This window comes from Fringilla coelebs (assembly GCF_963513975.1).
Source record: "Fringilla coelebs genome assembly, chromosome: 4".
NCBI lineage: Eukaryota > Metazoa > Chordata > Aves > Passeriformes > Fringillidae > Fringilla > Fringilla coelebs.
The window spans coordinates 11,352,153-11,377,919 of NC_140032.1; the positions used below are offsets into that span (position 1 = coordinate 11,352,153).

At 38.0% G+C, this 25,767-nt stretch overlaps 1 protein-coding gene across 1 annotated transcript in view; it reads right to left on the reverse strand.

Annotated features, from left to right (window-relative positions):
- Nucleotides 1–25,767, reverse strand: part of SORCS2 (sortilin related VPS10 domain containing receptor 2) — a gene marked incomplete at both ends in the record, with an annotated part of 522,327 nt that overhangs the window by 53,459 nt on the left and 443,101 nt on the right. Inside the window, 4 exons of the mRNA XM_084203970.1 lie at nucleotides 2,061–2,137; nucleotides 10,197–10,299; nucleotides 11,651–11,797; nucleotides 17,019–17,198. Of these exons, the coding sequence (XP_084060096.1) occupies nucleotides 2,061–2,137; nucleotides 10,197–10,299; nucleotides 11,651–11,797; nucleotides 17,019–17,198 (507 nt within the window). The remainder of the gene's footprint in view (nucleotides 1–2,060; nucleotides 2,138–10,196; nucleotides 10,300–11,650; nucleotides 11,798–17,018; nucleotides 17,199–25,767) is intronic.

Consider the following 25,767-nt stretch of genomic DNA (forward strand, 5'->3'; position numbering starts at 1 on the left):
ATTTACCTGTGTGTCTCTGCAAATAAAAAGCAGTGAAAATATTAATTTGATCTCATTCCTCTTTTCTTCTTATTTTTCACCCCAGAAAAACTATAAAACTTTGGCAAATGCTGACAAGAAATTATAGGAGGCCTCTAAGTATTAAACAACACAGTACCCACTGTAAATCCTGGAAGGCTTTTCCATTTACACACCTATTTATTGTATGCTAGATTTCAAGATGGAATTTGATATAAAATTTTATCTTTTAAACATCAAAGGAAATTATCATTACAAAAATAACCCAATTCTTTTTAAAGTACTCTGTGGAGTACTAATGGAACCCTACAATAGCAATATAAGAAACTGTATTTTTTTCTTTTAATGTCAAATTCCCCAAGCTCAGTCAGTAAGACTACTGAGAATATTTTTACACTTAATGGTTCTAAAAAAAATCAAAATTTTATTTCAGCTGAACACTACAACACTACTTTAACTAAAATTAAATTATTTTTTGAAAACACTTAGGTCCTTTGAGGGTGCTTTATTTTATCCTGGATATATATTATAATAGAATCTATATGATATTGTGTACTGTTGGTTTATACATATATAGAGAAAGAAAATACCCCTAATGCTGTGTGCACTGGGTTTGCACAGCAAGGTTTTGGTAGCACGTTAGTCCACTGGGGTGGCTTCTTTGAGACACTTCTAGAGAAGCTTTCCCACATCCTACAGCCAGCACCAGCCAGCTTCAAGATTGATATGCCACTGGTCAAGGGTGAGTCAATCAGCAACAGCAGTAGCACCTTTGGGATTATGTATTTAAGAAGTGCACAACAGCAACTACAGCAGGACTGAAGAGGTTATGAGAGGGGAGCAGCCCTGCAGACAGCAAGGTCAGTGCAGAAGGAGGGGCAGGAGGTGCTCCAAGTGCCAGAGCAGAGGTTCCCCTGCAGCCCCTAGAGCAGCCCATGGTGAGGCAGCGGTGCCCCTGCAGCCCATGGAGGTCCAGGATGGAGCAGAGACCCACCTGCAGCCTGTGGAGGACCAAGTGGAGCAGGAGAATGTCTGAAGGAGGCTGTGACTCCACAGGAAGGAGTTGGAGAACTAATGAGTGACTCCTCAGGGATGGGAGTTGGAGAATTAATGAGTAAAGTTGAGCCCATGATGAAGGGAGAGGTAGGGGGAAGCTGTTGTAAGATTTTTGGGTTTATTTCTCACTCTCCTACTCTGCTATTAATTGGCAATCAAATAAATACCCCCCAGGTTGGGTCTGTTTTGCCTGTGATGGTAATTTGTGACAACCTCCCCCTGCTCTTATCTCAACCCATGAGCTTTTTGTTATATTCTCCCTCCCCTGTCCAGCTGAGGAGAGCAGTGACAGACAGAGATTGGTACCAAGCCAGGGCAAACCCACCACACTGAGAAAGAGCAGCTTAGGAAACAATGCATGAGAAAGGTGAAATGCTTGAACTGACACTAGCCAGTGGAAGAAAAAGTCAGAATTCAAGTAGCATTATGATATCACTGTTCTCTTTTTAACATTTTGGTATTTTTTCCCCTAAATTTATTAGATCATGCCAAAAGTCTTAAAAAATTTTATTATTTTTTGAAAATATCTTTTTTCTGTCTCAGTTTCAATGAAGAAAATGTTTATGCTTTAGTAACAGCTTTCAGACCATGAAGCAGAAGAATTTTTGCCCTTGTACCTAAGCTATGTCTTTTAGCTCAGAATGTTTGTACAGCAAGATCTAGTCTAAGTCCACTTCATGATTAACATAGGAAGATTACTTAAATTATTAAAAACCTAAACACACACTATGTTTTTTTGCATAAGATACTTACAGGATCTTTAAAGAGGCCAAAATATTTGAACTTCAACAGAACCTGACAGCCTGATCAATTTGAGTCCTAGAAAATCACCTTCTTAATCTCTTACTTTCCAAGCAAACTGGAGATAATAATACCACCTCCTTCAAAAGAGTGAGTATCTAAAGATTAGTTAAGCATTACAAAATTCCTCACATTTGGGACATTACAATTATTTCCAGGTTCCTTTGATGAGTTTTGCCTCCTACCTGACGCCACGTGTTCCCACAGTCAGATGTTATGTACATCTCTTCTTTATACTCAACCAGCTGGGACCCCAGGTTACCTGCCACAAAAGAGGAGAAAACAAGGATTGCATCCACGTGAGCAAGAGAGATTGGATCTAGCCCTGATGCCAGTCTGAGTAAGAAGTTTCCAGGTCAGAGCAAGAACTGAATGCAGTTGAATAGGCTTACTTTATTTCTGGTAGAACCAGCAAAATCCCTTTAAAAACACATATGTACAATTTCAAAGGCTTCCTTTCCATTGCTAGGCTGTCCATAGGTGGAAGCAATGAGGCTTGATTCTAATACCAAAATGCAGAAGTCACATCAACATTTTAATTTTTGTTGAAAATTTATTATGAAACAAAATGTATTTAAGATGTAAGTATGAAGCATCCATAAACTCAGAAGCTTTAATCTTAATAATATTCTGTAAAGAATCTTAATAATATTCTGTAAAGTTACTCACATTGAACTCAAACTGTTAAAATGAAATATTTTATCTTTAAAATTTGATGAAGTAGTATCTAGACTAGGATCTGGTGAAATATGCAACATGAAAAGCGAGGACAGAGCTTTTGAAAAAGAGTAAATACAAAAGAATTGAAAGCAGAATTATTTGATTTACCTTAATATTAAGCAGAAAGTTACTGAATATATTGAGACAGCACTGCGGAGAATTCACTTAACTGAATTCAAAGTTAACAGAAGTGTTAAACTTGGGGAAGATGATAGCAGATGCAGTCCTAAATACAGAGATCTCCATCTTTTAACATGCAGTACTTCAAATAGCAAATTATTAAACCACCAGGCAGCTTAATGTTCTAGGGGAGAATCATTCATGGCACAATATTCCTTCTAAATGATATCCTCCTGGGGATTTAGACTTAAATATATGGTTTGAATGTTTTCACAGTAGAAATAAGATGAAAATTATCAGATCCTCTTAAGCAGAAGAAATGATGAAAGAAAACACTTGAGATTAGAACAGCACTATGAAATTTCACTTGTGTCTTATATAAATAGCTGGTTTTTAACCACTAAACCAGATCTACTTATTCAGAGTGTGCTTACTGGTGCTGAAAGGTTCCCAAGAGGGTGCCAGCACCCATTGCCCAAAATACACACTCTATTTAGACCATCAAGGGTGCATGTGCTCCACTATTCAATAAGATAACTCTACATCATTTGACCCTAAATACATCCCAGACAGGACTGGAATACTTATATTGAATCAGGGAATTTATAGGAGTCAGTTAATTCCTTTAAATTGCATCTAACACTTCAGAAGATGCCACTTCCCATTCTTGGGCTTTTCTTGGGTTTTCATCTTTCCAAGACACTGCACATTCTCTCATTTATCACATAATTCAGAGATCACATAATTCAAAGATTTAGTTGCTCATAGAATATGTTGAGTTGGAAGGGACCCATGAAGATCATTGAATCCTGGCCCTGCACAGGACACCCCAAGAATCACACCATGTGCCTGAGAGCATTGTCCAAATGCTTCTTGAACTCATGCAGGCTTGATGATGTGACCCTTTCCCTGGGGAGCCTGTTCCAAAGCTCAGTCACCTTCTGGTGAAAAACCTTTTCCTGATGTCTTACCCAGACCTCCCATGAATATAAGCAAATGAAATAGCTCCAAAAGGAAAGCTGCACACATTAATTCAGTTCTATTTTCTCCCCAAATACAGGTTTAAGATAAATCTGATCACTAGAAGGAGATATGAATGAGAAATCACCTTCTCAGGGCTGAAGGAAGGGAAGGAAGATTTGATAAACTGCATATACATGTTACATTTATTTTGCTATTCTTACTTTCCTCTGTTATACTTTTCACTGCAATATCACCTGCAAATGGACATAATCCTGTGCTACTGAAGTTAATCACAGAATGTTTTCTATAGGATAGCTGAAAACAGAAATATTTATTTACTGGCTGGAATCTAACATACTGCTGTCAGTCTACACTCTTCTTTAAACAAATAATTTTAATGAATGCATTGTTAGTTTTGCTCCTGAATAAATGTTGTTTATTCTACCTCTTTTCACCACTTACTGAATTCTACTTACATGAGTATTTCTTTCTTTTTGAGCATTGATAGGGATCTACACTTTAAAGAATTCAGTGGTAAATTGCCTTGCTAATGGAAAATTAGTCTGTAAACTAAACAGCATCTACCTGTGCTTCATTAAAAAGCCTTTTCTGTCCAGCTGATTTAGTAATGACATTAGCAACAGCATTGTACTTGCAGCTCTGTTAAAAGACAGACATGACTTCTTCCAGTTCTTATTTTACCTTTACTGTCGTTTCTTGGTAAAAGACAAAAAGGACTTGGTGGCCTCAGTTATAATTCCAGAGACTTTTCCTTTTGCCTAAACTACAACTGATGCCAACCAGAACAGAATCTGGGACACTACTTTGGAAAAAAGGACTTCAGTAATGTTTGACCTTTGAAAAGAGTCCATCAAGGGGCCAAGGGTGGAAGCCCAGGAGTGGTGCATGCAGGACCTGCTGATTGTTGCCACGACGTTTAACTGTGTCATTAATGAAGGCTGTAACCTTTCACTACTTCCAGATTTTTTTGGACAACAGTTGTATGACATAACTTTGCAAAATTTGTAAAATGAAGTCTTCAAGCAGGAAAAAACCAAAAACATAAAACACTATTCTGTAAGGAAGGATAAAACTTCTCAGTGCAGTTGGAGTTTTCTCTGCGGGTACCATAGACCATGGCCTGCTGAAAAAGAGCATCAGTGGATTGACAAAGAAAAAGCAGGCAAGGCCAAAAGAAGGAAAGCTACAGCACCACTGTAGGAGCCTGCCTGTCTCCTGCAAAGTGCAGAGGGAAGCACCCATGCAGCCAAACCTGACATGTGACAGACAGAAGGAAACTTCCACAGGAACACATAATGATGCATAAGTTTTATAAGCCACAGAAAAGCCACTCTGAAAGCTGTTAGCCTGAGAGAGTAGAACTGGAATAAAACCAAGTCCTTCAAAAATCCAAGAGAACTCCCCCCACTTTTATTAGCAAACCTTTCTATTTAAGATGTGTGAAACAAGAGTTATGAGTTTCCTCTAGTTAAAAAGTTACATTGTTTTAACTTTATTTTTCAATATGCTAATAAAAAAATAACTTCAAAGATTTGGAGCATTTTGTTATTTTTGAGTTTTAAAATAAAGTGCATAATTTTAGGCTCTAGCTACCTTGCAGAGTGTTGTGTTACTGGGTAAGCCAGCTAACTTAACACAGTACGTGTAATGGCACCCCATAAACCCCTTCACAACAGCTCCAATTCACATCAAATGAAATGCAAAAATATCCTGACATTAATAACACTGCAAACAAACAACTGCAAAGCCACAGCAGCACTCCAAGTAGAACTGACAAATTCTGAACCTTTCCATGGCATACCTGAGGAGACATAAAACATTTCTGGTAATGGTGGCGCCCAGTAACATGTGAGCACAACTGACACTGTGACCAAGTGACACGAGAAGGTGGGAAAGAAACAATTATGCCCAGCCCAAGACTGGAAGACAACAATGTTTAAGTACGATTCCCATCAAGTCCTGAAGTGTTTGGACTGTACCACACCCCCCAAATATCAGCGTGCTACTTTGCCTGGTGGGCCACACATAAATTTGTGCTTCTTATTCAGCTGTAAATACCTGCAGTAACTCCTCAGGTGCACCACCACAGCAAAGAAACTCTTCTGTCATGTTAGTGTGTCTGTGTTAGATCTCAAAATCCATCTGGGGGAACAAGTAAATGTAATCTAATACACTGAAGGCAACTTCAAGGTTACTTGCATTCTTAGAAACCTTTCCAAACTGTGTTTTGGGATGCATGAAATCTTTTGCTTTTTCACTTGTCCCCAGTAAAGGCTGATTTTAAGTAACTGCATAAAATCATGTGTTCCATCCTTGCAGGGTGGCAGTGCCAAAACCTAGAATACAGAGGCACTAACTAATGTTCAACATAGCTTTTCTCCAAGCTTTCTGTCACTCTGCACATGACAGTTTAGCAGCTGGTAGCACAGGGATGTAAAAGAAATCAATGTTTTTCAGTGATGTCTGGTGGCCAGCAAAGCTCTCTGGAAAGGTGGTACAGCTGTGAGAAACACAGCACTCAATATAGATCTCAAGAGAGGTGAGCATTTTGGCAGGTTCTTACTGGATCACAAAAGAAATGAAAGATTACTTCATTTAAAATTTACATCAATTTACATGTTTTAAGTGCTAGTTATCACTGTGTTTACCCGTATTTTTATATGTGACTTTGGACATGTTTACAGTAAGAAGAAATAATCCCCATATGCAATGCTTAGATAATCCTTCTAATATGGAAAATCTTTTCCAATCACTTAAATTTAGCATACAGGCAGACACCTACTCCAAAAAGAGAGATGTGCCTTGCCTGGATAACTGGTAATTATTACAGTTGTAACATGCCCTTGGGCCATGCACAAGAAGTTAAAATTTCATGGTTTGCAATCTTGTAGTCACAGTATAGAACAAACATGCAACCAATTTGTATTTAAATCTCCCAGACACAAAGTTTTGCCTGGCAAGCTGAAGATGTGTTCAGATGAGGGAGTGGGGAGGGAATCAGAATTGAGGAGTTTAACAAAAAATTTAAAGGAATTTCAGGATGTTCACTCCAAAATGTACTGGAAAATGGTCAATCATCTCCCTGTTCCCTTATCCTTTTTGATAGAGGCATCCTAGTGTGCTACTTCTGTGAAAAATGATAGAAATTCACCACAATGTATGCAATTATATTTGGCCCTGGTATGACAAAAAGTAAACAGAACTTCTCCAGCACTTCCTCAATTCGTGTGAATGTGCAGAATTTATTGCTTGCTTGATTTGCCATCTGGATTGGAAGCTAAACAGGCAATTATTGTAAACTAGCACCTGAAAAAGCTACACTTCTCTAAACATTTTTCATAGAAAAGTCCTTAGCAAGTTTATAGTAAAAATTTACACATCAATTGACACACATTTCATAGCTGATGCTGTGAGAAATAGAAGTCATTGCCAAGATTAAAATGCACAAAAATGAAATGTAAATGCAAAATCCTACTGCATTTCTTAAAGAGAGCAAAGCAGTTATTTAAAATACCACTTTCGTATGGAGCTACAAAATTTAATATTCTGCCTGAACAATTTTTATATAGACATAAGCTAAAAATATGAGTTCCTGAGAACTATTTATGCAAGTTTAACAGAGTGGGGGTTTTATTTGTAAACATGAGTTTAAAAAGATGCAATTTTATCATTTTATTAAAGATGTGAAATTTCCCCAATTTTCTAGGTGTTAAATGTAGTCCATCACCTAATTATTCCTTTTTTAAAATTAAAACAATATTCAGTAGTCTCTGATCTCTGATTTTCCAGCATTTTCCATATCAAAACAGTACTTAAGTCATAGAATAGCTTTTCCATTACCAATGGCAGCTGTGTTTTATAAGCTTCCCAGAAAGAAGCCAAAATCCACTTTGTAAAGGGATTTTTTTTTCCTTTTTGATCAATAGGGTTCTTATGCTTAGGAACCATATTTCCAGTTCTTATCCACTTGTTTGCATCACTTGTTTGTTTCTACCCCGTGGTTACACTGCCAGGAAAAAAAATATTTTTTATTGTCCTTTAGTTTTTCAGCTAATGAGGGTTTTCTTGTAAATATTCTCTATTTCCATCAACTGCCAATAAGACCTTCTTAGCACCTGCTCACTGGTCCTGAAAATTGATTATCAGAATTGTACACAGTCGTATTAATAGTGTCACTGTACAGTATTTTTCCAGAGTATTAATAATTCCCCCTCTCTGTTGGCAATTATTTACCTATTTCACACCAAGAATAATTTTGCTTTTTACAGCACAAGGCACTGATGATTCCTAGACATGCTGTGATCAACTGACATTCACAGATCTTATCATCTTCAGTCACTTCCAAAAGATGTGATCTCCCGAAATCTAACAGTAAAATTCCCATAGTGTGTGATGTGGCCCAAATAATCTGATTCCTGGATCTACTGAGAACCTAATACAGGATTCTGAATCAACATATAGGATTATCAGTTCCAAGGATCAGGCAAAAGGAAATTCAAGCTCACTCTATGTAAAGCATTTCTGAAAATAAGTGTAAGTTTACAAGGGTGTCAGGTTTGCCAGATAAGACTGAACACATGCACTGAATCCACATGACCTGGGCATCCAAATAACGTAAATGCAATCAAAATCAGAGTTCATTCAGGTCATCTTTTGGCAAGGGGATGCAGTTGCTCTGTAGTATTTTTAAGGCTCCGAAACAGATCCCTTTGCTCTCTTTTCAGCTACAGAGGTTTTTCTTCTACCAGAAAATGGACACACTGCACTCTCTTGCACTCAAATTTTTCCCACTTTCACATCACCCCTCCCAGAGGGTAGGTAGCTAACAGCAAGGTGGCTTGCAACTGAGCAAAGGTGCCTTCTGCCATTCCCATTACATTACTGGTTGCTCCACAGGCAGGTCAAATTTGACATATTAGTTCAGTTCTTCATGATATCAGGATGTTATCAAAACCACTCCCTCCTGATCATGTTGAGGAAAGTTGTTGACAAGTTCTCTACGTGGCAGAGTCATACAATGTCACAGTGATAAATGTCACCCCATTCTAGAAGGGAATTAAGGGCAAAATACTCTTCTACAACTTTCTCTCCCTAATGTGGTCTCAGAGAACAGTGCACTTAAAAAACATCTATAAACCCCAAACAAAAGAACACAACCCAGCATCTCAACAAATATCTGTTTAACACATCAGATTACAGTGCAAAGAGAAAGAAAAATGAAATAGGAATAATGGACTAATTAAATCTCACTGATTAATTTGCTACTGTAAGGCATTTAAGCATGGTATGATGAGGCTAAAATTAAGAACCTACATTTTGAGTGCTTTCATGAAAAAAGAAGACATTTGAAATGGAAGATATTTTTATAAACATTTGAATTAATAAAGTTTGACCTGAACACATATTAGAAATCTATCTACAAGGACATTGCACAAATTCTTAGTCTCATTTGTACCAGTAAAACATAGCAGCATTTTAACAGGTACATCTGTCTCCACTAAAATACTTTGAACTCCCTTTACATTACAGAAAAACTTGAACTCTTCAGTTGTATTAAAAAATTACCAGTACTGGCAGCTGTCATTCTCTTTAAGCACCAAACATTCTCACCTTGACATTCTCAGGAAACTTTCAACTTAGTAAGCTGCTTGTCAGAGACTAGTGTAAGATAAAGTAGAAGCCATTATTCATTAAAAGCAGATGCACTTTTATGAAAAGAGAAGCCTACATGTGTGCATTTCACCTAAACATTATCCATAACATAAGAATAAAATAATACAATTTTAAAAAGCTCTTAGTATCATTACATTTAGACAATTTTGAAACAAAGAAACAGAAGATTAAATAAAATGAATAGATGGATTACAAAGATACAAAGCAAAACTGAGTTATGTGAATGTTTTTCTTGATGAGTGCTCAACACTGCAATGGAATTTCCTTTATTAAATTCCACTTCATACTGACATAACTCCATATGTAAGTTATAATGGAGAAGCCACAACCAGCATTGTTCCCAACACAGCCTCTTTCAATTCCTCTCTCTTTCGGCAGAATAGAATTAATAAAAATTACAAGACAAATTATCTGTATCCAGGCTTAAAGAACAAAGGATTGACCACTGTTTCCATTAGTTTTTCTGGGTTATTCATGATGCTGGAGGGCCTGCACATCACTTCCAGAGAAAAAGAATCCAGGGCATGTCCTTCAGCCACAGCCACATCTCCACTTCACTTTAATGGTGAAGGAGGTACTGCACAGCAGAGCAGAGCATGATGTACCCAGGTGATGATAGAGATCTGTCTGAGAAGACACAACTCTGGGCCTTCCATCAACTCATGGATTGATTTGCTTGATCAAAAATTGCATAAAGGATTATTCTGCAGGAAAGCCTTATTTTGGCAATCTTTGCAGCATGGTATTCTTACAAATCCAAAGACTAGATCTACAAAGAACCCCTGCCAGATTTCAGGTCTCACAAAGCAATGCCATGCACTTACCTGCCCCCATGATGAGCCCTGGTGCCGTGTCCTTGGTGTGCACTGTGCCTGACACATAGGGGTTGTCTGCCCACCGCAGATGCAGGTGGAGGTAACAATCAGGCTTGGGGGGAAAGAAGCAGAGAACAGGTTTTAAAAATCACTGCTACCAGTTATGCTCCTAGAATGAATGAAAGCTCAGACAGGGAGCAGATCCAGTAATGTATGTCTTCATCAAGAAAAAGAATGGCTGCTTCCCATGGAGCCAAATTCCAGTCTGAAGTATCAGTCTTCACTTTATATCAAGAGTCTCTGGTGATGTCTGCATAGTGTGCCACTGTCTCAACAAAAAGATTTCCAAACCCAAGGAAGTCAGCATTCTTTTATAAACCCCCTTCTGACAGAATAATTGCTTTAAAATGTTAATAGCAATTTGTTTGTTGGTCCCAGGTAAATGGTAAAATTATTATTAAAAACAACCGTTTGGGCTGAAATGCCTTTTTTTAGTAAAAAAGTGATATGAAAAATAGCATAGTGGCTTTAGGACACATCATGTCTCCTTGCAAAGCAACTTACTGCTTCTTGCCCTTTGTGCAGCAGTGCACTCAAAGGTCATATTGTTCACAGCAATGTGACCAGGAGCTTTACCAGGAGCCAGCTGCCAGCTCTGCCTGGGAGCTGCTGCCACTGCCATTGTCCCACTCATCTCAGATTGACCTGCACCAGACCCTGCAGGCTGGAACCCTGCAGCACAGCCTTGAACTCTCCAAAAGGGAACCAGCAGCTCCAGCCCTCCACTTCTGCCATGGGGAGAGGGAGCAAATCTCTGGCAGTGGCAGGACTGCAAACATTTATTTTGCTCACCAATGCAGAGCTTTGAGTCCCCAGGAGCAGAAAGTCAGTGGGAAAAATATAAGACTTTCAGTACAGCCTTGCAAATAATAAAATACTATGGGCACGTGGGACATCTAAACAAACAGAAATAATGTCTTACAAAAAGAAAGGAATATTTAATGCGAGTTACCATGGTATTCATTTCCAAGCAACTGTCAGGAGGTCCCTTTAACAGGGAACCGTGGTTTATTATGAAACAAAAATATGAAGAGATGGAAAGAGAAAAATTATTGGTAATCTCAGTTTCACTCATAATGTGTCCCATATATCCAGACACAAATGACTGCCATAATTATTCTGAACTGGGTTGTGTGGTTGACACACAAGAAATGTGCCCTGTTTGTGTCAAAGTGATCTCAAATATGAAATGCAGTACACCAGAAAGCCCTGACTACTCATTCTACATGATGAGACTAAGACCCTGTGGAAGCCCAGCTCATGCAATGCAAGTCCATTTGCCTGCCAGTTTGGCTGCTAAACTCAGCACAAAGCTCTTGGGCTGTTGGAACTACTGCAAATCCTACCATGCAGGTAATTCTTGCACACTTTAGAGGGAGGAGGCTCCAAAAAGAGCCACTTACAGGTTTGCAGTTGGTGGGCTTGCCGTTCATATCGATGTCTGGAGGGTTTAGAAAATCCCAGTCACGGCCTTTGTTGTAGGTTATCAGGGTTGTAACTTTCCCATCAATTTTCTGGTTGGCCAAAAAGACTCCTTTTACACCTCTGACCTGAAGCATAGAGAAGAAAAGCTAATATCCAGCACATACACGTTTTTTTCAACAAGGATTATCCCTGATTAGCTGCTCTTTTGTGGCTCTGAACTGTGTATCTCAGGTAGTTTCTCCTGGGAACTGAAAGGAAAGTGGATGATACCTTAAAAAAAATGAGGAAGGCAAAAATATAAGAGGGAAGGGAGAAAGGGAGAATGCAGGGACAATTACGATTTTTATTTCTAAATGTATTTTAAAAGCATCTGCAGTTCTCTCCATGTCAGAAGGCTAATTAAAGTACATGTTCAATATAGCAAAACACAATAGTTTGTATAGCAAAAGATAAAAATTATGATAGCATGGGCTCACCAATAAAATTTCCCCTCTGCATTTTCTTTAAATACGGACATCTTCAAAATGCTATTCTACAAATGATGTAAACAATTTTTAAAAACCATCTAACTTTTAACCTGAATTTCTGTGCCCATATCACACAAATAGGTTACAATAAAACAACACAGTATCATATCCTTTAAAATAACACTGATTTGGGAAGCATTCTTGTCCTTTGCAGGAAATAAATACAGGCAGATCATCTGAGGAAGACACATAGAGGGCTGAATCACCCTCTCAAACCTCTGAAATGCTTCCACACTCCACCCTTCACCAGTTTAACCTCTGGAGAGAAAATAATAACAAAAAATGACCCTCTTCTCTTGGGCTGCTATTTTATTTCAAAACAACACGTATTAGAAAATTACTACGACTCAAAGTGTCAGATTTAATGGTTATAATTTTAGAAGCAACCTGACAGTAATTATAACTTAATATGTTTAGTTCTAACCCTAACCCTAATTTAAATTATTAACATATTAATGTATATTCCACCCATGGGCATGAGATAAGGTCTTCTAATAAAAGTGAAGGTTGCCTTAAGAGTGCTCCTGGTTCTCTTGCCATTATTTATGAGACTTCCCGAATTTTTGAAAAATTCTGGACAACATATATAAACTGATGTACATTTCAAGCACAGTACAACTTGCTCATTTCCTTGGGTGCTGACTTAACAAAAAGGAACCATTGATTACAAATAAATGCACAAGACAGCCAGCTCTTTGAATGATCAGGAATATTTGCCTCCTGATAACATGATGCACTTCTGAACTTTCATTTTTCATTTGAAATATTTACTATTTCTTTCTTTTTCCAACTGCAAGTTCTTAACTCCATTTAACATTTATTTAGCAGAAGTCTGCATTGAAGGTGAAAAGCAGGCATCCCCACCAGCAGGCTTCAGATTTGATACTCACTGTTTATAAGTACAGGAATAAACTGATCCAAACCTACAGAGAATAAGAATGTTTTGCTGGTTATGGTAACAGCCTAGAACTTGGAAATATATATAACTTTATATATGAAAAAAATTCTGTATAAACATTTAAATACTCTACTCTCTCACAAGCTCCTTCTTTCTTAAAATCTATGCACATGTGATTGGGTTAATTATCCAAAATGCTGAAAGTTCAGAACCACCTCCAAGTCAAACATACCATAAAAGTCAACTATTTGCAGTGCAGGTGAGAAAAGCAAAGGAAGAGAAGAAATTATGAACCTCCTTTCTTTGCTTTCAAAGTATTTAAATCTTACTGAGAATTTTTTTCATAGTCTACCTTCAAGAGACAGCTCAGCCATGAAAAGCCTGGCAGTTCAAATACTTACATGGGAAGGCAGACTTGGGGTAAAATTTCTGTGCATGTCTTCCTTCCAGTGAACACAATATTAAATATTTAAACAATAATTAGATCAGAGACTGCAAGTGAGGTTTCCCTCTTCATCTGTGGATGGCAAAACCAGTGCTGCATCATGATTATTTTTGTTTCTTCTCTCTTTCCCTTCCCCACCCACTCATTTAATGAATATTAAATAATTCCATATAATCATCAAATAGGAGTCAGGCTAAAATTTTTCTCCATTGCCACTCCCATCTCTAATCTACCCAAGCTCCAGGGTAACTTCTCCTCTCTACAATATGGGACATAAGTGTTTGAATCTATCAAACATTGAAAGGTTATGAAAACATTTCTTCCAGTGCCTCAGTTAACTTCTCTCACTGCTGCTTTAAAAGATAAAAGCCAACCAGCACTTCACAGCAGTTGCACTTTGAATGAAAGGCATAAACCCTGCTTGAAATAATAAATAGGTTTCAGGCATCTATCTCCAGAGCAAGTTCAGAAATATCATCTTCGGAGTGGTGCATTAGCCTCAAGCCCAATAACTAACACAAAATTATGGTGTGTAAAAAATGGCATCTTTAACATCCCACCCCTGCTGCAGAATTTTCCATTTCATTTGTCCTGTGGCCTATACAAATACACACCTGTAAATACTGGAAATGAAGTGTGTCTAATCTGCTTCCTGGATTAGACTGTGATGCCAGGGCACCCAAAATCTTCTGTACATTCTACTCCTTGACTTAGTTCCCTAATCTAAAATTGCAAGATAAGTATCTTTCTATCAAGAAGGGAAAAGATTCACATTAATAGTAAGTTGCTATGGGAAAGAAGACACTTCAACATTGTGCAGTGCTCAGTTAACTCTGATGAACAGTCCAGGTGCCACTCAAGACAGTTGAACATGAGGAAATTCAAAGGACCTTTCTGCTAATTTTTTTGAACTTCGAGCTTAGTTCTCAGCGTACCTATTTTCTTTAACAGTTCAGGGGATAGTTGTTGCCCAGTACTCTTAGAACAGCATTTTGTACCTTATAAAATTATTTTCTGAGACTTTCTGCTGTGACTTATTACTTGCTCCTTGTTACATTTTTGATATTCCATCCCAACAATGTTTTGGTTAAGTGGTAGCAAGACACACAGTTCAGATGGTCCCACAGTGTTTATTAGCAGCAGTTACTGAAATGTAGAAATTACTGCTACATCATATATGTTTGTGACTAAAATATAACATATGTATTTAAATATATACAATTTGTTGTTTGGGGAAAAAAGGCATGAAGAAAGTGCACTGCAACTCATGTAGCTCTTATCTACATAAGGAGTCACAGCAGGAACCAATGCAGAGGTATTGCATTAGTATGCCCATTCTGCAAATATGCCTATGCCAAATTTGTGACACCTTCACCTGTGCAGCACTTGATACAATTTCGAGGACATGCTCCTTGTAAACAGTCACATCATTCAAGGGCATGCTCCTTTTGGACAGTCATTAGTATTTACCTATTTTTTTTCTTCTCTTTTTTAAACAAGTATTTGTAAATTGTTCCCTTTTACATGTGCAGCATGAGAAGAAATATGGTACAAGAAAAAGATAAAGCATAGAAAAGAAAATGAATACAGACAGGCAGATACCTATTGAAAATTTTATGGCAGATGCACAAGTAAAAGATTAAGTGCAGTCTGAAGATAACAAAGATGAACAGTACAAATTTTAAGGAGAATTACACACTGGCAGAAAGAGAAATTTTCCACCACTGAGGGCTTTCTCTGTGCTGCACTGAAGATTCCACTTCCCAAGATGGGACACTTTCATTAAAATGCCCAAAAAAAAAAACTTAGATTAGATTTAAAAAAAATCCCATCCTCAAGGGCTGCAATATGTGTTTTATTTATTAGCAATTTTATACTGAGTAAACAACCCACACATTATGAGCACTTGATCCCATTCTAGTAAACAAGATGAGCACTAATTATTAATCATGCAAGCTATCTAGAAGCCATCAGTGCTCTCCTATAAAGCAACTCAATTTCAAAAATAGCTTAAAAAATTGAATTGTATGGCTCCACATGTGTTGTCCTTATCATGTGTACATTTCCTTTTTAATGTAACCCTACAAACTGATCCAGCCCACAATAAACTACAATTGCATTATCTAATATGCTCTCGGTTACATTGGGAAATTATTAAACAATCAGTGTAACTGAATTAAGTTAATAATTCTTGTAGACAAAAGGATAGCCAGGGGTAGCATCTCTGTACAACTTATATGAAATTACATGCTACAGGTGATGTAAGGAGTAGAGATTGCACCTGACTGCCTTTTAGCTTAGCTTGGTCACAGGGGTGCCCAAGAGTAAAATGCTGCAAATTAATGCTATCAATAAATCACCCTGTGGGAACATGGCTACACACAATGTGCAGCTTCACTCATTAGGAAGCCTCATTTCTAAAAAGGTAGAGTCTAGAAAATAATCACTGGTAATGAGAGACCTTTTTGTTTTACCACAGCCATTTAGAAAGAAAAAGCTAAAGAAAGATGGAGGAGATAAGAAGGAAGAAAACACTATCATTTTCCCCCACCAAGAAGGATCTAATTACAGCCATTTAACAGTTCTGTCAGTGTGTGCCTTGTATCCAGAATTACTACAAACCTTTGCCAAAGAAGTCTGGTGCACCTTTAAAGTTTTGTTTTGTTTTTTTTTTTTTTTAAATTAACACCAGGTAAATTACATGCAATGGGACAAACTGAGTCAGACCAAAGCCAGTTTAATGCTCTGATAATGGCCAGAAAGAACAGAACCAGAGCAAATATATACCTTATTACACTGAATTTCATTACACTGAAATTCCATTCCCTAAACAGGAATGGAATTGTTAACGGCCTCTGACACTCTTCCAAGACACTATAGTCTTTTATTTTGCCAAGTGCGCTGATGTTAAAATACAAGATAGATTTGTTTACAGCCGAGTTGGTCTCATAGAAAATGCTGTTGGCACAAGACACGTACTGAAAGCAAGTGAATTTGCTGTCCAATATGTAATTTTGTTGACTTAGCCTTTCAGAGCTGACACAACCTAGCACAAGGCTTGCAGGATTACTACTTAAAACCCTAAAAGATGTCCTGCTCTTAAGTCAGGCAAAGCACCACTGAGTCACCTAGAAGGAAAAAGCTGTGCATAGACAGCTGCATAACTTCTTCAGTAATAAATTGTGCTGCCAGATTAACTTTTCAATATCTTAAAAAAAAAACTTAGCAAGTTTTGGATTTGCACATCCATAGAACCTCATCCCAAGTATGTATTATGTACTCTATTTAGAGTACACAACACATTAGTAGTGCAAGAGGGAAACATGTAAGTAGTAACAATGTGCTAGAAATAAGAAAGAAATCCTAGACTTTCTATTTAAATATAAGTGTGAAAACACATTGTTTAAAATTAATTACACTCAAAATAAAAAAAAGAATCCTCCCCACAGACCACACATAATAACATAAAGATCTACCTCCAGAATATCTATCAGGACATTCTCTTCTGGCTGCTTCGTGCTCCGGACGTTCTCCAGCAAGATGGAGTAATAAACACCTTGTGGGTCAGACTGGTACAGGTTGTATGTGTCTGTCTGGTACCACTCCTGTACAGCCACAAACACTTGGTTTTCATCTGTACTGATTATCTGTAAGTCCTGTAGAAAAATAAGATACATAATGACGAATCTTTTTACATAATTTCTATTATACAAACAGTGAGTTGGTCACGAGAGTTTAATACTGGGGGGAGGGGAAACATCTAAATGTTTAAAAACAATAACCTCCCAAAATAACACAGCATGCCTATCCCAGTGCTCCAAAGTTCCTCACTGCCTTTTGAGTGCAAACCACCTTAGTGAAGAAAAAAATCATGAATGTGCAATATCTGTATTCTGCTTTGACTTCAGCAGAAAATGATTTCTTGAAAGGAAAAATAGGGAAAGGAAAAGAAAACCAAGTGGCTGACTTCCTAAAATGTGGATAAGAGTCAATGGAAGAATGAAACATCATTAACAAAGTTAATCTAAAAAAAATAATCTTCAAGTAATAGAGAAATGAAAATTAGGTAAAAAAACAGCATAGCATTAAGAGGATCAGATATATTGTACAGCAGTTCACATAGGATATAGTACTTATCACGCACACAGCTCAGGTGCATTATAGTAGATTACATTAATTTGTCTACACAACCACTTAAATATTCAAAGTAATAACAGGAGAGTCAACGTTCTGCATTCATTTCCCAAGAATTTCAGGCATGGATATTGCTACAGCCTGCTTTCAGTTTTCCCAGCTTCTTCACTCCAAATGTCTCAGACAAAAAAAAAAAAGCACAGCTGGGGAAAATAATTTAACACTAATATTAAACAGAAGAAATAATTCAGGAAGTAGCAACACTGAACTAAGCTTAGGAAATAGAATAAAGGGACATGAGTTGGCAACATGGTTTGGGAGCACACAGGCAGATGTTTGGGCTATGTAAGAATGACATCAAGTCACAGAGACTGGAAGCTTGTAAACTCTTCATGACCTTGGAATTTAACTGGGATACTGCATTCAGTTTGGTCACCTTATTACTGGAAAAGTACTAAGGCAATAGAGTGAATATTAAAGTTACCAGAATGCCAAGACAATATGAATTTAGGATGAATTCGTTTAAAAAAAAAAAAAGAAATCAAGAAAACAACTTTGTAGAACTCAAGGGGACAAACCAAATTCATAAAAATCCAGCAAAGACTGAAGAAAGAATGAGTAACAGAGGAACACTGAGTACTCAGCCAAGCATGGAAGTCACACTGTAGGCAATATGCACAGTGACTGAGACACTCAGATTAAAAAAAGACATGTATAAAAGTAAAATAATGCAAAGGAAAGATTTTTAATATGAACAGAGGAGTGTTATTAAATACTAATAGCTTAGTTGAATTTAAAGTATTTCTGTATATGTGACACATCACAACACAAAGGAAGCTAAGTGAAATTTCCTATCAATGACAGCTCAATGATGTTTCCAAAGACTCTCATTTGAACTTTGTAGCAAAGTAGACTTTTGCTAAGCATCCCAGGAATAGTTCTCTTTTTTTTTTTTTTTTTTTCCTTTGGTACTGAAAAATTACTCCAAAGCAGAGAGTCTGCCAGAAATGCCAGCAAAACACATCAACTGATCACAACAGGTTCTTTTAAAAGTCTATACATCTTTAATGTATAGAATGTTTCATTTCCTGCCTTAAACCAGGACAACAGGAGGATTGGTAGCTCACATTATACTACATGGAAAGTTCCCATGACTATCTGATAATAAGGATGAAAACAAAGCAGAGACAAAAAGAATAAAGAAACATTTTTTTTAATGTGAAAACCTCTAGAAAACCCTTAATCATCCACGAAGCCAGGAGCTTTCTGCAAAATTAACGACCACATTGTTACAATAAAACATTTATACAGTGCCACAGCAGTGCAAACCTCCAGGGAATGTAGGCAAGGCACCTTCCCTGCCCCAATGCTGTCCCACCCCATGAAGTGGCAGTGGTTGCTTGGGTGGCCCTTGGTGGCAGGGGTAAGAGCTGGGGACAGGCTCAGCTCTGGGTGTCCCATCCCAGGGTGGGGTAGGAGCAGCTGAGCCATCAGAAACAACGCGCAAAGAGCCAAAATGTGCAGTGCACGAGGACAGGGAGATTGACTTTGAGCAGACTGTGGGGGCCACGTGAGGGAAAGAGAGGTTGGATGCAAAAGTTTACTCAGCAAATCAGAGTTCACTTTCCTCTTGGCAGTGGCTGCTGCTAATAAAGATGTTTGTCCTCTCAGGCTGCTGGTTGGCAACTTTGCTGAGGCAAGAGTTTAACAGATCCTGGTCTTAGCAAGTGAAATTACCCTTGCACTGCCTTGAACTTTGTTCCTTCCTTTCAGAATTTATGCTTTCAGATTTCCAGTTCAGCCTCACAGCTATTGTCCTTTCACAGTGATTTCTTTTCTCTCAAGAAACAAAGCAGTCCTTCAGTTATACTACCTTGCAACAATCCTGTGCAGCATTTCCTGCTTTTTGATACAATCTTCTGGGAAAAGTAATTGACAACGTGAAGAAAACTGCAAATTTCATGCCCAATTTTTCAAATTATCTTTCAAAATCGCAGATGACACAAACTGCTGAAAATCTAGTTAAAACAAAGGTAAATTGCCATGTCACTCTTCTACTATTCCTATACTGAAAGGTGTATTTAAAAAGAAGAAATTGACTGGCAAATACAGGGGATGGGTTCCATTCCTTCATCCCAGCTACCCCTCACTGCTCAAGAGGTGAGAAGCACTTGGAGAGGGGACATCAGCAAATATTGCTAGGCAGTACCTACTGTCTGTCACCTAAGAGTTAACTAGAAAGGATGTCTGAGGAAAAAAATATCTTGATGGAAAGAATGCATGTTTTTACTGCTTTATCTAATTCATGGACACAGTTACAACCTGAGGCTGTAACCTCAGCAGATCCTATAAGGAAAGCATTTATTCTTTTATGATTTCACGCTTGGACTACGGCAATTGCCTCTTGCTGGACCTGCTGCTTTCTCTCTCTACATTCTGCAAGCTACTCAAAGTGCCACTGATCATCTCATCTTTCTGTAATTATGCTGTTCACACACAATTTATCCAAATTAATTTATAAAGACCTTCTTTACCGATCTTAGAGATCATCAGAGTTTGGAACATTCCTTATTGTCTCTATTCAGATTTTTGGCATGTCCAGGCTGCATTTTCATGTACATTCAGTATTTAAGATCTTGTGGTTTTCTTTCACTTCCATGCTGAAATGAGAAGCCAAGCCCTTCCAGATGTCCCAAGGCAGAACCTTCTCCCCAATTTGCCATAGCACCACAATGTTTCCTCTGTGGTATGTTCATTTCTCCATGGGCATCCCTTCGCTTATCTCTGCTACTTTACTTTTGTCCTCTCAGGTCTTCTATGCCTCCTCTGCTCTATCTCTTACTGACCCAGGTATCCGTGCTCTTGACATTTTCACTTTCATCTTTCTCTTTGTTTTTGCAAAGTTTGCCAATGTCAGTTGGTATCAGCCATAGACTAATTCCCAAATACCAGTATTCTCCCTTTATCTCTGCTTAGGTTGTAAGTTTTTGCACAGTTCTGAAGTTCTATGAGCTGCATTGTCCAAAACTTCTTGGTTTTTTGGTTTTTTTTAAACCTCTAAGCCCCCATGAGATTTCTCTGTTTTGTTTACTAAGGTGCTTCTTGTGCACTGTATTTTGCACATTCCTTTGTCACAACTTTTCCTTCATCCTTCCCTCTTCACTGGGACATGTTAGACCACACTATGCACAGAAATCTGTATATTTATCACGAAAAATCTGTGAAACTACTCATAGGTCCAAAGCAGTGAACGAGCCCATGGAATTAGAATTAAGGACAGCTGGAGATCTGTTGAATCAGAATTACTTTTTCTACAAAAAATGCTAAATGAATCTTGATCAAAGACTTCATATTAAAATCTGGCATAATTATGTTAGGCATCCAGCGACAGGTCATGTCACTCCTGCTCTCTCAGGGACTTGTAAGCTGCTATGTTTGTACTACATCAATAGCAGAGAACATAATTAACAAACAAATAACACAAAAAGAGTTTCAAAGTGATACCCAAAATAATTAGGCATTTGCAGAAGGCCAACTTATGCCAAAAGATGAGCACCACTTCAAAGAAACTCCATATCACATGGAACAGACATGGTCTGTTCAATCAATGAGTCTGAGGGTGTACAGAGGGCATTGAAAGAACTGTGCATGTTCAGCCACAACATGGAGCACAGGTACTCAAGAACTCTTCCATCAAGTATACAGACACAATCAAGCGTTTCTTCCTGAAAACACTGCTTAAAAATTATTTCTTTACTTCTAACGCAGATACCAACAGTCTTTCCATAATTAATTACCTGTTTTTAATGTAGTCAAATCTGAGCTGAATCAACATCCAACCAAAAGTTGGTCCAAAAAGCCTAAACCTATTAAGAAGAGCTGGGACATGGGGCAGTTGTGGATAGCAGGAAAGAAGGAAAGAGGTTTAAAAGAGGAAGGGAAGAGGAGTTGTTTTCATTGTATACAGACACATGCCATCTACATTCAGTAACTGACCAGTTACTGCAAATACTTTACAGAATTTTATATTCAAGAAATGCTCAGTATGGTTTACCATGTTACTAACTGTGATAAGAAACTCTATGACACAAATAAGTACAATTACAGCCTGAAGACAGAAGGCTATAAAAGAATAAAAGATGACAAAGATTGCACAGCCCTCCAGTGCTCCTTTGTTTACAATGTGCTGATAACATAGTGATCAGCTGATATCATTCAAAATTCTTGGGGTTTAAATCTAACAACTTTTGGTCAGATGCCAGAATTCTGCCCCTTTGCAATCTTTTAATGCTGTGGTTGAGGAAAGTGTTAACATGAAATAAGCAATGTATTAAACAGAGAATGGTGAGGAGTAAATGTATCAGTAGTGGAACAGATGTAAGGACTCAAGGCTCTGTAGTCTCTGTCGTCAGTCTTGACCTCCAGATGTACCACATTTATACTCCTGTAATCTCTCAAGCACAATCAAGGTAACTGGATGGCACATATCCCAAAGATAATCCTCCTAATCTTCCTTGCCTGGCTGAGTAAAAGAAGTTCATGGAGAGAAATCAATAAGTTGCACAGTGAAGAAAAGAAAAGTTCCTGAATCCTCCTCGGATGGATTTGTACACCCAGCAAGTCAGACAACTGCTATAGCTCAGGTTCACTGGCTGCTGTGGTGACACTGCCTGGGAAAGGAATATTTCCCCTGCACCAAATGCCACTGCCACCTGCATTTCTACTTTCTCCCCTCTTGTTCTTTGCTCAACAGTCGTTCCAGTGGACTTTCAGAAGAATGGAGCTGCCACTAAAAACTGCTCTTCTGCCTGGTACAGGGGAACAACCTCAGCCAAAGTCTTCCAGGGTGGTGAGTGGCAGAGGTGGTGAAGGAATTTCCCAAGTAGAACAAAAATTATTGGGAGACTAAAAGCCTTGCCAAATGAGCTGTCATAGACCAGTAGTTTGCAATGCAACCATCAGGCAGCCAAATCCTTGGAGAACAGCACACAAAAGGGTTGCAGGAATCTTCTACCATTTCTGCTGTTAATGAATAGAGCCATTTAAGGATTGTCTTAGATCTATTACTGAATGATACAGACAATTTCAGAAGTCTATGCTTAAAACAGTGATGTGTATTCAGACTGAGGCCAGGAAGAGGTGGCATGCTTTGAGGTGACTAGGTGATAATCAAACAAAAAGAATACATGGATCTCATAAAAGGCATCTATAGGAGATTCATCTTGCCATGAATAAAGTACAGACTTCAACCTATTTTTAAGGCAATTGGATTTTTTCTTCTCTTGTTTTTGTTCACTCTTCCCCTATACTTCCATCTATCCTGGTTATCTGAAAATTTTTAAATTATTGCCTATTTCACAAGATAGAAAATAGATACAGAGATTGAAAAAGATGAAAGAAGCTTTTTTCCATACCATATATTTTCAGAACTAAACTTTCTGAATTGCAGCAGGACACAATAAACAATAGAGCTCTTGCATCATTAAGATTTTGTAGGAGGCATGAATGAATGCAAAATCAATCAATGCCTTGTATCAGTTCTTAAAGGCAGATCATTATCAATTGAATTTATTTAAGAGAGATGGGAAGAGGACTCAGAATAATTAAATTATTCCAAATTGCAATAGTAAAAGCGCCATAATTTGTAGCAGTTTCCTTGGCTTGGTCAAAAATTTTGTTAACAATATTTTTTTCTTTAACTCTCAGAATGAACTAGTTCCCAGTTTTATTGTTACCCACATCAGAGCATTACTCAAATTCATGAACAAGGACCAGACCCAATGTACTGCTCCCTCTCTCCCTCTTCAAATTGCCCTTCTCAAGGAGAGGGGTGTCAGAGCTGCAGGAATTGTGCAATAGGAGTGTGCTGACAGTCTGGATGGGGCTTTAGCCTGTGCCCCTGGGCAGATTTACCCTCCCAGCAGTGGCAGCTAAACCTGTGCTCCAGGCTGAAAACAGCCCAGGGGGATTGCTGGATTCCCCTGGGACACTCCTGGATGCCTAACCAGCCAAGCTGACACACAAATGCTGTCCTGCTGCTCTTGGCTTGATTTTGGAATTCACTTCCTATGAGTTCCTAACTTCTGATCTAGTTTTAGCAGCACAGAACAAGCAATCTTGGTAAAATGGAATACAATATAAAAACCAGTACAATATAAAACCAGATATTAAAACAACAGTTTGAAAACAATATTTTGAAAATTCCCCTTCTGTTCTGGGCAGCATACAAGCAACCTTTGATATGGTCTCACCAGCCTTTGCTACCACCTTTCCTGGCAGCAGCCAGCACTTGTCAAATGCAAGAGACAGCTGTGGGATTCCATGCAATGTAAGTATCAAACACAGTGTTAAAAAAAGAAAAAAGATCTCTCAACAGCACAGAAGAAAGGTTAAAGAAATTATCTGAATTCAGATGGCCCCCAATGGATCTGCTGTCTGTACACACAGAGCTATGATGAGTTACAAAAAGGTGATCTCAGTGGCACTGTGGAGCTGGAGCCCAGAAAGTTAACAGAGGTAAAGCTTGGCTGGAAGCTGCTTTTAGCAGCCTTTTATTCACAAGTAAGGAGGACTGTAGGTATGTCCAAAGACACAGTATTCTTATCCAGGTTTCTCTTTGGGGATGCATTTGGACAAACGTAAACACAAACACAAATGCGAACAGTATTAAAAAAAGATAACTTCTTTGCAGATTTCCAACCTTTTCATATTGAAAGGGAAATGAGATATCAAAAACATCTTCTAACTATGCAGTCTGAAAGTGCTCATTCTATCTCTATATGCAAAATCATCATGAAAGGAATCTATGCAGGAAAAGAGTAACACCTGAAGAACCCAGCCCAGTTCCATAAGGCTAGAGGTTTATTTTGGCACAGCTCTCCTGATGTTCTTAGATACAACCTTGACCAGTCTACAGCATCTTCTGACTTGGCTACAGTTTTCCTTCCCTGTATACAATCACTGCTCAAAAATTCTGTACAGAGACCACTTGGGAAAAGATTTTTTTGACACCTCATTTCATGTTTTGAGAAAAATGAAATATAGCCTCTTATAGTCATGTTTCATCTCCTGGTTAGGCAAAATCTGTGATTTAAAACTCTCTGAAATTCAGATCTTTCAAAAGCTTTTTGTTTTAATCAATCTTAAAAAACATTCTTTGTAAACTCTTCCATTCTGTTTATCTCCAACCACCATAAAAGAAGCAGCTTCAAAGTCACATGTTCTAAATGTACATTTAATGTGCCAGTGTCTTTGCTGATATCCTGTGTCTTTGCAAAGTTCCATGATCCAATTCTACTGCACTTGGATGAGTCTCACTGAAATATAGCACTGTGAAAAATTTTAGAGCTGTGTTCATATTTACTTCAGTATGTAAAGTTTCTGTTCTAATGTGAAGGTACCAAATCACTTTAAAAAAATGTCTTTCTCAGAAAAGGTTAAAATCTTTCATTTTCACCACTATTCTAAATGTATGTATGACTTCCAGGCCCTCTTCCTGAAATTTTCAACTCTGTTTTGTGCAGATACCAGAGAAACATCTCCTGGAAGCATTGTCAAAATTCTGGAGAGATAATATTTACTTTATTCCTCTTGCCTGAACTAGGAAGAGCACAAAAACATCTCTTTCAAAATTACATAGTCAACCTGTTCCTAGGTAGCTATAGACTCTTCCCAAAATGAAACCATGAACTTCTAATTTATTTATTCAGTCAGGCCTGAGGTAATCCACTTACCAAGAAAACAAAAAAGAAAAATAAACAAAAGCAATATTTTCCAAGGCAAAGAATTGAGCATGCAGCACTATTTCAAACAACCCAGACTCTGTATGACAGAAATGCCAGGGAATTGTGGCTGACACTTTATGAATGTGTCAGAAGCTCCTTGTTTACACTCTGCTTGCCTGCCTTGCTCCTTAATTGCTTATTTGTGTCCCAGTGCAGGGTTCAATGGGCTGCAGCCCCTTGAGGTTTCCATGTTTGGCATATTTTAACCTTCAAAACCTGGATATTCTCCTGCTGTTTTCCTGACTACAATTTCCCCCAAGAAAGCACAAACGCTTCCTTGAAGGGCTGAAAAACACAGAAATAACTT